This window comes from Puntigrus tetrazona, chromosome 18 (genome assembly GCF_018831695.1).
Source record: "Puntigrus tetrazona isolate hp1 chromosome 18, ASM1883169v1, whole genome shotgun sequence".
Lineage (NCBI taxonomy): Eukaryota > Metazoa > Chordata > Actinopteri > Cypriniformes > Cyprinidae > Puntigrus > Puntigrus tetrazona.
Window position 1 is genome coordinate 12769356 of NC_056716.1, and position 18569 is coordinate 12787924.

General features: G+C 39.6%; 1 protein-coding gene across 2 annotated transcripts; it reads right to left on the reverse strand.

The window, feature by feature from the left end:
- Window positions 1-2037: 2037 nt before the first annotated feature.
- On the reverse strand, window positions 2038-17810 carry prdm10 (PR domain containing 10). 2 transcript variants are annotated; one of them, XM_043265085.1, is made up of 24 exons: window positions 17569-17810; window positions 15231-15361; window positions 14582-14743; window positions 13958-14017; window positions 13774-13878; window positions 12125-12305; window positions 11805-12046; window positions 11510-11710; window positions 11330-11402; window positions 11065-11182; window positions 10850-10967; window positions 10358-10642; window positions 10211-10222; window positions 8090-8434; window positions 7067-7222; window positions 6724-6903; window positions 6498-6608; window positions 5617-5817; window positions 5376-5522; window positions 5002-5172; window positions 4118-4255; window positions 3860-4034; window positions 3650-3750; window positions 2038-3555 (listed from the first exon to the last, which is right to left on the reverse strand). In XM_043265085.1, exons 2-24 carry the CDS (start codon window positions 15300-15302, stop codon window positions 3364-3366), a joined length of 3546 nt encoding a protein of 1181 aa, XP_043121020.1. In that variant the 5' UTR covers window positions 15303-15361; window positions 17569-17810; the 3' UTR covers window positions 2038-3363. The 2 variants fall into 2 exon arrangements, with proteins under 2 accessions (XP_043121020.1, XP_043121021.1); XM_043265086.1 differs by lacking the exon at window positions 10211-10222 and having other exon boundaries at window positions 17569-17809.
- Between the last annotated feature and the right edge of the window lie 759 nt (window positions 17811-18569).

Here is an 18569-nt window from a genome sequence, read left to right on the forward strand (position 1 = left end):
GTGTTTGGGATCCTCAACCCATGCCGTGGAAACTGAATACTGGTTTTTCTAGTTGTACCGGTCGGTCCAGCAGGTTTAATTCATCAAACACTAATGTTTATTGTTTTCCTTGTTGGTTTGTAAGAAGAGTATGTGTGGAATGCTGTATGGTGAGGAAGTCAGGCACTGCCCGAACCACCTGTGCCAGCTGCACCACTCCCTCCTCAAATACATACACATTATATACACACATAGCAACTTTTACAAAAATGCACTTAAGGGAATAGTTCACCCAAAAATGAAAATTATATATATATATAATTATATATGACTTTCTTCTTTCAGACAAACACAGTCAGAGTTGTTTTCCAAGCTTGGTAATGCTCGCGGATAGCGGCTATTATTTTGAAGCTCCATCAATCGGGTATATCCACAAGTACTGTGACGTAAAAAAAATTAACCTATACTCCTTTGGGGGGTTATCACATGTCCTCTGAAGCAGATCGATGGGCTTTTAATAATTAGTAGTTTAAAAATGATAACATAACTGAAAGAAAGAAGCTGGAACTCTGCCCTCAGTCAATCAGTTATTTACATTATCATTTTAAAACTAGAAATATTTTTGTTATAAAAACCCATCGATCTGCTTCAGAGGACATCTGATAACCCCCTAAGGAAGTATAGGTTGGTTTGTCGCAGTACTTGTGGATAAATCCGATTTACGGAGCTTCAAAATAATGGCCACTATCCAACCGCATTACCAAGCTTGCAAGAGCAAAGATACATTTTTAAAAACCTCTGTGTTAGTTATAAGAATAAAGTCATATACACCTAGGATGGCTTTGGGGTGATTAAAATATGGGGTCATTTTCATTTTTGGGTAAACTTTAGTTCCCTTTCAAATATTGTGTATGGGGAAACTCCTGCTTTACTCTGTACTGAGGCCTGATTTGTTCACATTTGTGCAGCTGCACAAACCAGTGGTGATTTAGCCCATAAGTTGGCACCATTTCAACAGAATCTTTTCCAGACGGCAAAGCGATTTCCATTCCCAAAGTGCCAACATCCTATTGGACCCTGAGCCACAAATTTGTCCTGATAGAGCAGGGTTTTTGCCTCGGCCAGAACTCGCACTCAACCATCCCTTCAAGCTCCTCTGAGAAATGGAGTTTTGTTTCCAGTGTATCATGTCCTGCAGGCTCAGTACCTGAATACTCAAAAGAGCAAATTGTCTCCTCCCACATTCAAACTCCGCCTTCTCTGCGGTGAGCCTTCATTCATAAAATTAAAACCCCTCGCATCACAGTTCATAGCTTGGGCAGCCATCCCATGTATGTCAGTTTGGGTTGTAAAGATGAGGTTACTCACTTCAGTTTGCTCACAGGCTCTGCCTCGTTTCAGGGGTATCGTACGGACTTCTGTTCAAGACAACAAAGCACACATTCTCAGACATGAAGTTAAAAGACTTTGCATAGGGCGCTGTAGAAACAGTGCCTCAGAAGAACAGGCTTTTTTTTAACCGCTACTAGCTATTCTTGATCCTGCTTCAGCTGTTCAAGATGTTAACTTTCAAACAGATCCTCCTCACGCACATTCGTCAAAAAAAAGACAATGGATCTGAAAGATAGCCCACATAGCCTCTCATCACAGACCGTTTTTAAGATTCACATTTGAGGGAGTGACCTATCAGTATGCGGTCCTACCGATGGTACTCTATCTGGCACCTCACAATTTTACAAAGTGCCTGGACGTGGTTCTTTCCCCTCAGGCGGATGAGAAGCTGCATACTGAATTAACTCAACAACTGGCTGGTACTGGGCAGATCAGAATGGGAATTAGGGGTTGGGGTTGGTATATATATCATATATGGTTCAACAGATCATATAGCTTTTGAATCACAGATCAGATTTTTTTTTTGAATAAGCAAGAAGAAATAATTAAAGCACAGAGAAGGAGGATGCAATGACAGGTTGACACAAAGCTGAGTAAAAGTTTTATGTTACTGGTTAATAAAGCCAAGAAGATGGATTTGAAGACCGACAGACAATAAAGACAATGTATACAAAAGGACGTTTATTTCCCATCACTAGGAACAACAGGAGACACCAACCCAGAGTCACTGAGGAGCATTACTGTACATTAACCGTCAATAATTACAATACTTATCATAGTACAGATACAGATTTGGGCTTTTTTTTTCTTTTTCTTTTTTACATTGTACAAGTCGTCTCAGTATAAATAGTGTATGTTTGATATATTTCCCTTTCTCAGGTTATAAAGTTGCAGCAGTGCTCCACTGATGGATGTGCAAAACCCAAATAAATACTAATATGTCCATAAACACAAGTTAAATGAAATTACACAAGTTCTTCCAGTCATTTCAACAGATAATACATAGAATAATATGAGGACTCCAATAACTTGAGAAGGATTTTTGTGCGGTATGAAGCGTTCAACCTTCTTCTGAACCTCGTTCTGGCTGGTGACTTCTTCTGTGGACCATATTTTATAGTAAATAGATTAAGTAAAAGCATTAATTTGGGGTTTACTCTCATTTGCATCAGCTGACGTGGGGATGGATGATCTGATCTGGGAAGTTTTGCTGTATCAAAATAACACAATTTTGAGATTGACTCTCAAAATTAAATGTCAAGGTCATATTCCACTCCAAAACCATAGAAAAATACATTGCATTTTGTATTACGAAAAACTGAAGTCTTTTTTTATTTTAGTAATATTAATATTTTTGCATCATGAAATTATGTTCATGACAATCAACCAAACTTGAAATGTAACATTTAATAGTCACAAAGCTTCACATTCTCTCCGCAAATTCTAAATCTCTCTTTGGATTTAAGGTAAAAAAAAATAATAATAATATCTTTAAGATCCACCTGCTCATCAAAAGCTGTATTTTTACTTTGCAGCTATTCCGAATTTTACTTCAAGATTTCCAAATATATTCAAACAAAATCTAGTAAAAGTGAGGATCCACAGCGCTTGACCCCTTTTATTGTGGGGAAACAAAGAAAAAAAGAAAAGAAAAGAAATCCTTTTGAAGGTCTCTCAACGGTCTTAAATGTGAAAAAGCAGAATACTTCACTGAATTAAAAAAAAAATAAATAAAAAGGGGTGGTAGTCCAAAATGAACATAAAAGGCATGGATGGCACAGGTTAAAAGTCATGATAGTTCCTGAAAACATACACAATTAGGTCTTTTTGGGTGTCTAGAGAAACACAGTTAAACACTCCAGTGTTCTTATGATTTCATACAAAAAACATCTTCACTATTTCAGTTCATTTAACTCTTCAAGAAAATAAATTCATTTAAAGTAACTCTGCAGCTGAAGACGACGAATCGGTTTCTTCGCGTGTGACGGAGGGTCAGGGTTTGGTGATGTGAACTTCACTGGCTCCTGTCCCGTTGGTGGTGGTGGTGATGATGTACTGCGTGGTGGTCTGCTGATTGACCGCTGGCTGCTCCAGTGGGTCGGGGTGAACCTGCGCTGCGGTGGACGGGACATTCGCCTGCTTCCCATCCAGCTCCGTCTGTCCTTCTGAGATCACGTAATGTGTCTGCGGTCCACAAGAAACCAAAACACAGTTGAACTGCGATATAAAACAAAAAACACTGAAAATTATGTGGAAGTGAGGTAGTTTTTCCACTCACCGTTTTGACCTGACTGCTGTTGACGGCAGCTGTGACGGGGGTGCTGGCCTCTGCTATCACATACTGAGTATGAGGAAGAGCCATCATCTGGATCTCAGATGCTTAGAGAAAAAAAGGGGCAAAACGCAATGGAGCCATTATGTTTTCTGTATAAACGGGTTTATATAACAACAGATATCCATTACTGAAGCTTTTGCTGAAGATGCTTACGATAGCTCCTGTAGTTCCAGTTGCTGGGTAGGTACGCATGCTGTGCAGCACCTTGCGTCTGATTGGCGGACGCCTGTAGAGTCTGGCCCTGAGCGAGGGTCACAGGGGTCAGCTGGGTGGTGCTAAGCTCCTGAGCCGCTTGTTGAGAGGAGGGACTTAGAGGCTGAGCTGAAACCTGATTGGATGATAGAAAAAGTGTCTGCAAAATACTACGCAGACTTACGGAGCATGCGTACCCTGTGAAAGTCAGCCGCTCACCTGTGCATTGGCCTGCACTGTCCCCGTGGGCTCGGCCACCTGGATGTGCTGAACCTGAATAGAGTGCTGACTGTAACTGTGAGGGTCGTGTAACTGACTCACATCTACTGTGGAGTGCTGAGAGTGAGGAGAGGACGCCTGCAGGGACAAACAGACACAACACTCACTCAATCAAACCATGAGATAGAGAAGGACTATACACAAACAAGTATTCAAATAGAGAACAATGTGTATGTACTGCATATGGACAATAAAAAGTCATTGTACTGTCACTTATGATCAATTTATGAATCAATTAAAGAACAAAAGCATTAATATATAAAGAAAGGAGTGTATTAGAAGTTATTAAGCAGACTAAGACTAACATCTGACTAATACTCTACTAATGACTGCTAACTGACATGCAAAGTTACTTACTGTTAGTAGAATGTCTAAAGTACATTATCAAAAAAATAAAGTGTCACTGAACATTTATAATAATAATAATAATAATAATAATAATTCGAGAAAATGTTGCTTGAATGTCAATAAAAAAATATCTGAAAAATCACGTGACAAAGAAATTCTGCTTTGCGGTCACAGGAATGAATTACATTTTAAAATATAATCCATAAATTATATTTTAAAAAACAAATATTAGAAAACAGCTATTGCATTGTAAATTTTAATATTTCAGTATATTTGTTCAAATGAATGCACCCTTGATGAGCATAAGTGACTTATTTCATTTACTTAAAAACATTTTCAATTTATTTAATTTAAGAATTTTCAATTTTTCAAAAGAATGAAAGCAAAACGAATAGATAAAGCAAAAAAAATAGAAAAGAAACAAATAGGAAGAAAAATAAAGTAATAAAGAGCAAAAGAAGCGAGCGTGTCCGTACCGGGGCCACCTGAACCACCTGCAGCTGTATGTGCTGTGGCTGTGACAGGCCTCCTCCTGCCTGAGACACTGGGATGTACTGGATCCTCTGGAAATCCCCTTGTGCTGTGCGGTAGTCTGTGGTCAGGGTCTGGGACAGCTCCGTCATGGCCTGGGTCAACAGATCGGTCGTCTACGGAGAAGACAGAAACCGATGAACACTGGGTTGTTATTTACCATCTAACCTGTAACCCTTGATTGTTATCTCTTTAAAAGACGACACTAAAATAAAAGCATTCAGTAGAATTCAGCCAAAAACATGAGCCCACTGAGATCTGGAACATTGGTATAAAAAGGTAAATGGGGTATATTTTGATTTGAAGTGTATCTGCTCACCACCACAGCTTCCGCGGTAGCGCCGTCCGTTGTGATGACAGCGGGAGTGCTGCTGATGACGGTAGCGGCCAGCGGCGCCTGGATGCTGCTGCTGCTGTTATACTGATACTCCGGATGCTTCTTACGAATGTGCTGGACCATCTTGGTCTAAAAAAAAAACAAAAAACCAAAACATATATAGGCATATGTTTGCACACAAATACGTACGGATTAACACGAACCGATAATGAATGCACAGTACCTTGCTGCTGTACTGTTTGGCACAGTGCGGGCAGCACACCGGTGCAGTGGCGATGGTGCCGGTCAGCTGCGTGTGTGTGCTCAGCATGGGGTCAGGCTCACCCGGCCCGGCCGGACGCAGCTTCCGGATGCTGGGGGGCAATTCTGCCCCGGGGTGGTTCTTCAAAATGTGGGCCTTCCTCTTACTGGCACTTTTATATACCTGAACAGGTCAAAAAAAAAAATAGGGTACATAAAACAACATAACATTATTAATAACTCAGTTGTTTTTAATTGCATTATATAATTGTACATGCGTGTGCTGTTTGAGATCAGTAAGATGTTTAATGTTGATTAGAAAAAAATTTTGTCAGGATTTTTGTATGTAAATAAATTTAAAAGAATTATCTATAACAAATGTATTTATTTTTTGTATAAGTTTAACATCCTTGCTGAACAGAAGTATTAATTACTCAAAAGAAAACAAAAAATTTAAATGTGCAGACCCACACAATCCTAAAAAAATATATATAATTATTACTATTATTATTTTTTTTTTATATAAAACACAATAACCTACTATTACATTATTATTGTTTTATAAAAGTCTGCATAAATAATGTATTTTTCAAGATCAACTTTAAGAGAGATCCTGTTGACATGAATGCACTATGCAAGAAGAGCCGAGTGGCAGCTCTATTTTCAGAAAAGACTCAAGTCTCTTGGCTCTAAGACACACTGCTATTGTCTTTCTATGAGTCAGCTGTAACTGCAGCCAATGTGAAGACCACAGGGTCGTTAAAATGTGCCAATCCATAGAAGGTGGTCAGAAAGCACTGGCAGAGCTCACAGCCATCATGAACAACCCCAAGTAGTACATTTATGTGCTGAGAGGGCGCAGACCTTATCACAGTATTGACAGAAGTAATCTCTGTTGGGTTTAATGATGGGCAGCGTCAGCTCAGGAACCTCCTCCAGTCGCATCTCAGGATGTCGTTTAGAAAGGTGATTCACCTGTGGACAAGTACATTTAGAAAGGTCACAAGTGGCCTATGTTTTCAAAAACACCAAGCCTAAGAAACTGCAAAAAATGGTAACAGGCAAAGTTAGGATGAACAAATGTAAATACCAGCATCCCTCGTCTCCTGAAGCCCATCATACAGAGTCTGCATTTAAACATGAAGCTCTCAAAGTCAGTGGTGGGCTCTTTTTGTTTCAGAGCTTTGGTGCGATGGATGCGGTCCGCCTTTTTAGCCTCACGTTCAGGGTTGTGCATCCTCTGCATGTGCTCCCGTAGTTTATCCTTCCTCTGGCCGAAGGAGAAACAACACACAACAAAATGAATGAGAAGTTATTAAACGCACAGATACATTGTAAAGGTAGGTTTCATCACTTAACTTTAAATGCAACTAACTTATTTGAGTTCAAAATCTTAAAAATGAATGATATCCATCTGGACATTAGTGCATCACCTTAAACTGTTTTCCACAGGTGGAGCAGAGGAAGTCTTTGCGGTCGGAGTGGCGAAGCATATGGAGTCGTAGTTTATCAGGCCTGCAGAAGGCTTTATCACACTCTGTACACTGGAAGATCTTCTCTGAGTGAAAACTTCTTACATGTTTTTTAACCTGCGCAACACAGATGCACAATTGGTTAAATCACACATGATTAAACAAAAGATTTTTATGCACTTTGCTTCCCTTGATCACCAATGTACGCCATCAGTATGAGAATCCAAAACAGCTGCTAAAAACGTCACAAAAATCCACAAGCAATCCACACTACTACAGGCCATCAATTAACATCTCACGAAGTGTAAAGATGTGCATTTGAAACAGAGTTGTAATAATGTTTGCAATATTGTCAGAAGAGAAATCAGATCACTGTTTCCAAAGCAAATAAAAAGGTCAAATCAATCATCAGTCAAACCAAAATGTCAGACACCTTCAACATTTCTCACATTAAACCACAGTTTATTCGCTAAAGTTTCGAATGCCTGTAAAAACCATTTAATCTTGACAATGTCAGATGAATTAGGTTGAATAGCTGTCAATGTAAGTGCACCGATAATACCAATTTAGGTCAACCAATTACCAAGCAATTGATTTAGTTCAGATAGTTGGCAATTAAATAAAATGTTGCTTTTTTTGTTTTAAAGAGATAGAGTTATTATGAATTATGGGCACCAAAAAAGAATGGCGGTAAAATAATGTATTAATGATGGGTTTATTTCTTACGAACAAGCAGCTTTTCACAAAACATCAATTGATGGACTGGTGTGGATTACTTGTGGCTAACTGTGAATGTTTTTACTCTCATTCTCGCATTCTGATGGCAACCATTAACGGCAGTAAGCAAGTCACGCCATGCTAAGTATCTCTAAAAGTTTTCCCGAAAAAGATACAAACTCATCTATATCCTAGATGAAGTAGACTTTCATTTATATTTAAAAACTATGATTATTGTGTGCACATCTGTTTGTTAGCACATCACACCTGTATGAAGTCTGTGAAGGTCTTCTTGCAGGAAGGACAAGAAAAGCAGCCGTTGACCAGGTGAACCCCCACATGCACCTTGAGCAGATCTAATCTGTCATAGGACTCGGCGCAGAACAGGCAGGAGTAGGTGCGCTGATCGGAGTGCAACTGCAGGTGATCCTCGAGTGCAGCGTTAGTCAGGAAGCCCTTACCGCACTGATGGCACATGTGACGGCAGCCGTCCCGGCCGTGGTACCGCATGTGCTGGTCCAGCTTGTCTTTATCTCGAAAAGCTTTCCCGCACTGAGAACATTTAAAGGGTCGAAAGGACTTACGGATGAATAGATGCTGGAGAGCTGCATTCTGGGTAAGGGAAGAGAGAAAGCATGGAGGAATGGATACTTTTGAAATGAGAAGACGACCAGGTGAACAATCCAAGCAGGATGAGGAGAAATCTCTTAGAATAAAGTGGCTTCATATGATTTGTGAGCAATGACAATGCACTCGCGTGGTCTGCGTGTTCGCATGCTATCAGCTGTAGCTAGTTCTCACAAAGATGAACATTTTGTCGTTATTTATATTCTTGTTCATGTAGTTCCAAACCCAAAAGACTTTCCTTATTGAAAGACGAAAGATGCTTAGCAGAATGGTTTACATTGCCTATATTAACACTAAAATTCACAGCCATGTTTATTTCTTTGCTGTTAAACGTTAAAACATAGAACTTTTACTTTGGTGAACTGTGTTATGAACTACTTTTACAGTCTTTTTGAAACACTATAGTAAGCACTAAGGACTGTATTAAAGGGTTATTCAACCCACCAATTTAATTTTTATTGTTAATCACTTACCCCCGTGTAGTTTCAAACCCTTACAAGCTTTCTTCTTTGTCAGAACACAATTTAAGATAGTTTGGATGAAAACTGTGAGGCTTATGATTGTCCCATCGACTGCTAAGCAATGAACACTGTCAAGGTCCAGAAAAGTACGAAAGACATTGTCAGAATAGTCCGTCTTCCATCAGTGGTTCACCATAACATTATGAAGTTTAGAAAATACTTTTTTTGAACAAAACTGTGACTTTTGTTCAACAATTCGTCTCCACTGTTTCTCTCCGCATCACTGTAGCGCCATTTTGGAGAATATACAATGTTGTTATTTTTATTTTCTTTGCGTACAAAATGTATTCTTGAAGCTTCATAAAATACAGATTGAACCACTAATGGCAGACAGACTATTCTCAAAGTCTTCTTACGGTGTTCATTACTTGGCAGTCAATGGGACAGTCAGAAAGCTCATGGTTTTTAACAAAATGGTTTTTAAATTTTTTTAAAAAATTCTTCAAAATGTTTTGAGAGGACGAACAAAGCTATGGTCATGGGAATAAGAAATTAATGACAACTGTTCATTTTGGGGTGGATTTACCCTTTAACACCGATTTCAGAGTTCAGTTCAGCTCTTGATTTAATATCAATTCATTTGGATATTAAGTACAGTATATGCAGCGGTCAACTGGTACATTACTATAATAATGAAGTTTAAAAGTCAGTACAAATTAAACAATTTAATTTCAGAACAACTCCCATTAATAAACATTTAAAGTCTGTTTTTTCTTTTTAATTATATAATTACATTTGTACTCCAATCCTTTTTTTTTTTAGAAAGATGAACATTTAAAATAAAGACGGTTCATGCACACTCAGCACCAAAATGGTATTTAGTGTTTGAATTTTATGATAAAACAGACAAAAAAAATATTAATTCGAGACTTTGTTTCATAGTAAAAATAATAATGAAGCACAAAACTTAATGTGATTACTGCATGGATGGCATGCTACAAATAAAATGAAGCAATGTTTTGTTCAAGCATCAACAGAAAACAGTATAGACATCAAAATGAACAGCAAAATCAATATTAAATCAATCCAAGCCTAGTATCCTAGAATTTAATGATCTGAACGTTCATTTTTGGAGCAGCGGTCCTTAAACTCTGATGAAGCTAGAGGACTGAACTGATACAGACAGATGTAATGGGGATGTAGGGAGTCATAGACTGTCAGTGTAGCGTGACGTCACAACACTGTATTGACTGAAGGAGGAAGTTTCCTCTGACTCCACTCTGGCCCACATTAGACCTACCTGCAAGTCCACCTGAACGTGCAGCACGCAACAAAAGAGAAAGACACACACCCACACACGCGCTACTGTTAAACAACTCTAACCTACTCAACGCACTGCAATGCAGAGATCTGAGGTTGTAGGTCGCTCATGGCGGCCGTATCTTACCCTGATCCTCCTCGCCCTCCTCATGTCCTGCGGTGTTAGGTGCGTGTCCTCGGGACTTGTCTGAGACAGGTCCTCTTTGGCAGACCCCGGGACTTCTGTGGCTGGAGGTGGGGTGACAGAATCCCCCTCCTCTTGCAGCACCTCGGTGTGGGTTGCTGGAGTATCAAGCCCTTCTTCTGTCTCGGTCTCCATCGATTCAGCTGCCATCTCCACCACCTTCAGGCCATTAAGAGCTCCGTCCGTTCGCTCTTCAAATGGTAATTTCTCTACAGATGCTAAAAGCTCCTACAACAGGTGCAGAGACAAATATTTAGCAGTCAATTCCAACAAAAAAAGTTAACAAAGTATATATATAAAAAAGTGATTGACTATTACATTGTGGTTACATACTACATGTACATCTATATGCATACATACTGTGTGTTTCGAAGATGGACAAATATCTTATGGGTTTGAAATGTCATGATTTTGAGTAACTGAGGTCTACAGTACCTGTGTCTTGTCAGCACTCTCAACAGGAGTCTGTGGGCAGATGAATTTCGTACGCCGTCCCGGTCGCCTTGCAGCACCGAATCGTTTCCTGCCCCGTCCTCGGCCACGGCCCTTTGGCCTAGAAGAGAGGAATACTAGTCAGATTCTGCAATGGACTCACTGTATATAATTATGAACATCAGAGAAATCAAGTCAGTGATGATGTGCATTCAAACCTTTGGATGAGGTTCAGCTTGTCGTCGTGCATGTTTAGGTGCTGCTGAAGCTGCTCTGAGCTCATGAACCGTCTGTTACACTCATAACACGGCCAGTTCTTCTCCTGCTCGCGTAAAACTGAACCACAAGACAAACATATTTTCAAAACATTACCAGGATAATAGCATTGGTAAGACGTAAATACTAGAGGTACAGTTCTTGGTAAAATAAAGAAACAGGAAGTTAAATTATAAATTTAAACCGTGTGAATCTATAACAATTTACCTTTTCTCTCTTCATCTGTGACATCGTGAACTTTCTGGTTGACAAACTCGGCATACGACGCTGCATACCACACCTGGAATATAAGAAATTATTGTGAATTTCCTTACTTAAAGAATTAAAAATGAATGCTTTTAGCAATATGACCCAGTCTTTTTCTTGATACAGTTCCTATAAGCGTACCTTAAGCTCTTGCTTGGGCTGTATGTTCTTAATGGTGGTGTAAAAAATGTCCGACCCATACTGATAAGCCACCAGGTTCTGCTCCAGGTGATTCTGGGCCGGGCGAACAAACATCATCCAATTACATCGCTCCTCGTCGGTCAGGTCAAACCAGAGGTCCTCTGCCCTCTCGCCTTCTTTTTCAGGGTCAAGCATGTATAACTACACAGAAGCAAAGCAGCAGAATGTGAGAATTGAAAACAATTCTAGACAGCAATCTAGAATAAAAGAGCAGGCGTTTACAGGTTTGTCGTACTTTGAGGTGAATGTGCGCGTCCTGCAGTTCACTTTGTCGCACCAGAGGCCCCTCGATAGGACCGAACTGTGTGCGTTTGGGGATACGCCTCTTGGTAAAGACTCCGCTCAGGAAGCGGTCGATATACAGGACGAGAGGAAGACTGGCCCGAGCCTTGGACATCACAGGGCGGTTGAGGATGGGGTGCAGAGGGCCGTGTTTCACACACGTTCCAGGATTTGCATTGTTACAATCTTCACACCCTACACATAGAAACGATAACGCGCGATCACATTTAAATGACTCGACCGCACAGTATAAAGTGTTAAATGTCTACTCACAGAGGCTCTGAGGGCTGAACGGCTGGGGCGTCCTGGGTTCCCAGTCATCCATTTCTGAATCGTCGCTCTCGTTGTCTTCTTCCTCATCCTCTGAATCCACGGTGGAATCCGTGGCCCCCAGGGGACTCGACGAGGCCTCCGGCATGCTGGGAAGCGCTGCATTAGTCACAGCAAGTTGGCTCTGTTGGGAAAACAATCTTGCTTCACTAATGCATACGATGCTTTATTTTATTACACTGTAGTATAATTCCTACGGTAGGAGAATGTTAGGAAGCCTTTCAGGTGAACAGCTCACTTATCAGAATAAAAGAAAAGAAAGTGTCTTTCAATCAAACTAAGTGCAGCACAGCCCTTTATTCACGTGAGAAGCTCTCAAGTCGATGTCTTCAGTGCATTAGACAGTGCTTCAACTAATTTTCAAACAAAGTTGCTTTACAAGTATTTTAAGTAAATACACTGAATCACTAAACAGCTAGAAAACTAGCAATTCTACACATTCTCAACAATTATGCATTAAACAGTGTATGCTATACTCTAAGAAAAGTCTGTACAAATAGGGCACAGTCTATTAAGGTAATATGAAAGAACCTTATGTTGTTTTTACATGCATTTTAAATTACACATTTGTGTTTTTGAGTTACGGGGTTAAAGTGAATAATGTTCTGGAAAATTACCAGTATCTTTCTTACAGTGTACTAACTGATCAACAATCACAGGTACAAACTAACTAATTGTAAAATTATTAATATTACTATTATTAAATAGAACCATTGCGAATAGCAGCTAACGCAAATCACATGATGTTTGTACTCATCACTGAGTTTTTTTGTGAAATTTATCAAAAGTTGCCAAATAAATGTTAAAAAATTGCTAAATTTGTTGCGAGGTGCTTTTGGAAGAAAAAGTTGCTAGAGTAGTGTGAAAAGTTGCACATTTTTTGGGAAAGCAGATTTCAAAGTGCAAGTTTTTGAAAACGACTAGTAATGGAATCTTTGTAAACGGTGAACGAAAAAACCCCCCACCACAACAACAGAGTATATGGTACTGTTGTTGCTGCTCAAGAGTTTGCTAATGCTTCTTCCGCAAAGTCTGGATTTACTTCAACGCTATTACAACCCACAGCAGAAATGCTAAAGAAAATGCTAAGGGAAAACTTTTGACTACATTAAGAGTAACTCTTGTAAGCAAAGAAATTTACTATTTACTATAATTTCACTAATGTGGTGTAAAATGTAACCTTAATGTGTTTGTAAGGTAGTGTGACTTCATTTCTAGCAATTAACATATAATAATGAAGTAATAATAATGAAATAATGAAATTCTTAATCGAAAATTGACTGTTTAATCTCGTCGTTATACATTATTGACAAGCTATTCGCCGAATTTGATACTGTTCAGTGCTTTGTTAAAAGCGGTATATAAAGAAGGGGGTTTGACGGACTGATAAAGCAGTGTTGTTGCTGGAATATTGTCACTGGTTTTTCTGCAGAACTGAGCAAATTTTACACTATTGCTGTGTTTTTCTGTCTGAGGGTTAAAGCGATAAACACTCCCTGGAAGGCCATTTCGATAGAGGAGAAAAGAGGTCCACAATTACGTATCAATTAATAAAAACATCCTGCAGGTTGCGTTTGGCAGCGCAGGTTCACCTGTGTCACAGGTTCCAGGATCGCCTGCGGGCCATCAGCCACATTACTCAGTACGTGCAGATTTGCGGTGTTCATGTTCTGACCGCTGGGTAGCAACACAGTCACCTGAGAGGCAACAGATAACGTTAGAGGTGAACATCAATGAAATCATTTACATTGTAATGCTACGGGAAAGCCACACTACCTGCTGTGTTGTGCCATCTTGCTGAATATAGGCCACTTGGGGCTGATCTGTAAACACCGCCTGAATATGAAGAGAAAAAAAGCGTTAGAAGGAATGCATGCGTTCAGTCAGCCAATAATTACCACAAAATAACCCCCCAAAAAATTGACCAATCTTGTCTCACACTTGAAGGGGTTTATCCTGCAATAATAACTAAACATGTAATCTGGTTGTACAGCTTATTACACATCCCCTACTTACACACTAAATAAAATACAGAGTTGAAATTAGGAAGAAATTAGCAGTTAACTGGTCAGTTATATGAGCAGAAAAATACTGTGAAGAATGCTGTGACTGTCATATAATATTTTGATCTCATTTATACAATTAATATTTGCCATTTAATGTCCTTTCCCATGCTTTTTACATGCTTTTGGTAGCAATACAGTATCTCTGTATTGCTTAATTAACTAACATTACATTTAAGTAACATAATAGTACATGGAGATCTTAAGATCTTATAAAAACTGTGCCTCCACAAGCTGCTTTTTCCTATCGATCACTCTTCTAAATCTTCTACAGCAATAATTGTGAATCGTAACCCTGTTCGCTGGCTGTGCCAAGCATCTTCTCAGATGAGCTCACCTGAGTTCCATCGGCTGGGTGTATGTACACTAGTGTGTGTTCGGCAGACTCAACGGAGGTGAAGGAGCTTCCGTCTGCTGCATACACAACCTGCTGCTGAGCGCGGTCAGACTGCTCTCCGCTGTACACGATCTGAGCCACAGCACCGGCCTCAAAATGCACCTGCACACACAATCGTATCAAGACATATACACGGCAATTACTGCATAGCTTTTACTGCATTTTATTTTTTTGGCCTCATCAAAATGAAACTTTTGCAGGAGAACATGCTAAATTGCAATGCAACGGTCTTAAAGCTGGAGAAGACTACACAGATTTTGCCAATATTTTTAATCTAACTTGCAATAATTTAGCCATTAAGAGCACAATGTCCCTTAAAAATTCTGCATGCCTATAATGGCTAGTATTGGTAAAGATTAAAAAAAAATTGAATACTGTATTTTAGGATTAAACGAACCAATAATCTTAACGGCCCTTTAATAGTCAAGATGCTTCATAAAGAAGTTTAAACACATTTGCTTTATAAGAGAGAGAGATTCAATAGAATAGAAATACATGCTTTGTTGATTATCTGTTAAAAAAAATGTAATTAGGTTAACTAAGTAGTTCCACATAACTAATGTATCTAAAGAGCAAGGTTTGGCTGTACCTGAGGTGTATTTCCAGCGTCATTGTTGGGTGCTGAGCTCCACACAGGTGAGGACTCCTGCTTGGCCTCCATAGCAACGGTACGAGGTGAGACCGAACACCTCCTCCACCTATCCACCACTCATCAAACGCCTGTACACACACACACACACACACACATTACAGAAATTGCCATAGGTTTTCAAAATTATATTTACACGACTTCACTAAATAGCATGAACCATTACAAAAAGCGCATATTAATTTGTCACTACTCTGAAAAGTAGGATGAACGTGTTAAAAGTCTATAGTGGCCATAGCCCCCGAATTAGCATAATGTAGTATGCAACATTTTCACCAAATGAAAGCTTCACTAAGAGGTCTTTTGTGCCCTATTGTGACATGCATCAAAGTGTAACGTAGTTAAAATGTAGATATATTTATGCCGTTCTACGCGTGTTGTGTTGACTGGATGTTAAAATGTGGACATGTCCCTCAAAAGACAAGGCAGATGAAGTCCTAGTGAAGCTTCTGCAGAATGAGGTGGTCTAAAATTAGATTAAATTAAAATTACAATATAAAAAACAATTTATATTAATGGATTTTCTATTAATGCAGTACAGCTAAAACATTTGCATGTGCACCGTTTAGAATAATACTAATAATAATATAATGCCTTCACCTCAAAAGTCCAGTTCTTGTCGTGCATAACTATAAAACTGAAGCGATTCATTTTCAGATAATTGATTTGTCATGAATTGGAATGCGTGCAAAGGATTGTGGGAGACTGAAGGACCCCTGACACATCCTTCAAAACAGGCTGAATGAAGGGCACAAAACAAAGACTGCCTATTAAACGTGGGCCTACTTTACAAAGCTTTATGGTGTGGCAGCCTAGATATATGGCCTTGCAAGGATGTACCTTTGGACTAAATGATTGAAAGAGTCCTGCATACGTCACCAGAGACGTCTGGCGTTTCCACCAGAGCAGTGGTTCTCAGGTGCATTAGATGAGGGACAAATACTAAACGTGCAAGTACTCCAGGACAGTTTTGAGAACCAATCTATGATATTAGATCTACAATATGCATTTAGGAAACAGACGAGTGAATTTTCAAAAGTGGCAGAGCGGCTTCTTTATATAAATATAGTCTTTTTACAAATTTGGATATATAAATAGGTCCAACTTCATCCACATTCGTACAGTATACTAATTTAATCTCAAATCTATTGTCATAAAATGTAAACTACATTACTGTCCAGCTCAAGGTATGAAGATATTATGATATTATAAACAATAAAATCATGTTTTTCTGTAAAGCTGGCTTGCAACAGGGTGGATTGTGACAAGAATTGGACAAATACAATTGACTTGGCCTTCAGTTATAGTCTCAGGGAAACATCTGGAAATCTCAGTTTTGCCACGACTGTGGTCATCCGGAATAAAACAAAAAATACTGTATATCCCAAATGAATGGAATAACCCTTACAATTACCTGACCATGGTATAATTATGGTATCATAATCCTAATGATAACACATGCCACGAAAACGACATGAAACGTTACTTGAAGGAACGCCATGATTAATCAGTTTAAATGATATTATCCGTTTTGAAACAGGGTGGCTATTGTGAACGGAACAGACGAACGCTCAGGATGGACATGTTTCATACGTTCATTGTCTTAATCTTTGTGATTTACTGAAAGCTCGCTGTTTAACCCAAACACGGACGAGCACTGGAGGAGCGGTCAGTCTAATCACTGCACGGGGGTAGAGGAGACGCACGGCCGGACAGAAAATCCCCAACAGCCGCGCTAACAGAAAACACACACGCAGACGACCATCACCCCGGCCTTCTTCAAAACCCGGGGCAAAATATGAGATTATAAAAGCCGTAATGGCGAATAAAGCGAAAGGGCTTTTTGTGAGGCGTTCTCCCCCCCTGTCTCAAGCCCGCAGGTTGGGAGTTCCAGTCGGACTATACCACAAAACCCGCGACGCAGCGGCACAAAAACAGCTTTATCAGACATAAACCCGCGCTGGTGGTCGGCAACGACAGGGGGGTGAGAGCAGAGGGCCTGTTTGATCTGGAACGGGCCTGCTGTGTCGTTTTAAACGACCACGTTAGTTTCGCGGAGGCTTTCAAATGCAGGACAGGGGCGCTCGGCTCCCCGCGCATAGATGAGCCCGGCGCGCTGCGCGAGAGTCTGCAGCAGAATGAGGAAGACGCGACACGACTCCATTTTGGGTGGGACTAAGACAACAACAAAGCACGGCGAAGACACTCGACAAAATATATCTACACTCCAATCGACCGTCCAACGGAAAACAGCCTGTGAATTTTACGTGACACTTACTGAGAGACGATCCTGAATCCGCGCTTAGGCTTCGGGTGTGGATTTCCCGAGAGTTTTCAGCATTTTTAGGAAAAGGTTGAAGTGGGTCTTCCCTCTGAATGGTAGCTGCAGAGATGGCTGCCTTGCATATATTAACATAATCTACCTAGCAACACATCAGCGGCCCCAGGCGACGGTTTCCAGATTGCTATATATATCGAGGGAGACTTTCACGAATTATAGGGATAAAAGGACATATATGATATACTGGATGTAGTCCGCGTCTTTTCTTTTAAACTCTGATATGTGTAGACTGTTTTTCATTTCGAGGTAATTGGTATTTGATGCTCTTATGGCATTTTCCACACAGTACCAATGGGAATTTTCCGCCAATTCTCCCGACCAATGAAAAAAAATAATACGTTTTCAAGCCGTCCAATGAAAAAAAAGAGAACGTGAAAAACATACCAATGACATTTCAAGTGCGTCACACAAGCACTTGTGTACATTAATGCACGCACACGCCATATATGCCTATGTTTCATGTGTAATATATGAAACATACGTTATATTTATAGAATACATAACTGTTACCCTGGACCACAAAACCAATCACAAATATAACGAGTACAGGTGTAGCAATAACCAAAAACACATTGGTCAGTATAATTTTCTTTTATGCCAATTTGGATATCAAGTAAAGATTTCCATTACTAATAAAAAAAGATTTTTCAAAATATCTTAATGTACGTCGCTAGGAACATTCGGGCAACTTTTAATGGCAATTTTTTTCAACATTTTTTCCCCTATGTTACCACACCATACCTCAATAGAAAGCTTATTTATTTAGTTGTATGCATCTCAGTTTACAAAAATGGACCCTTATGGCTGGTTTTATGATCTAGGGTCACAAATTCTATCTATCTATCTATCTATCTATCTAATGTCCTTAAAGAGTTTCTGAAAGATTTGAACGTTTCAATTTCATAAATTAAGGCCTAAAAAGGTCTTAAAAACATCAA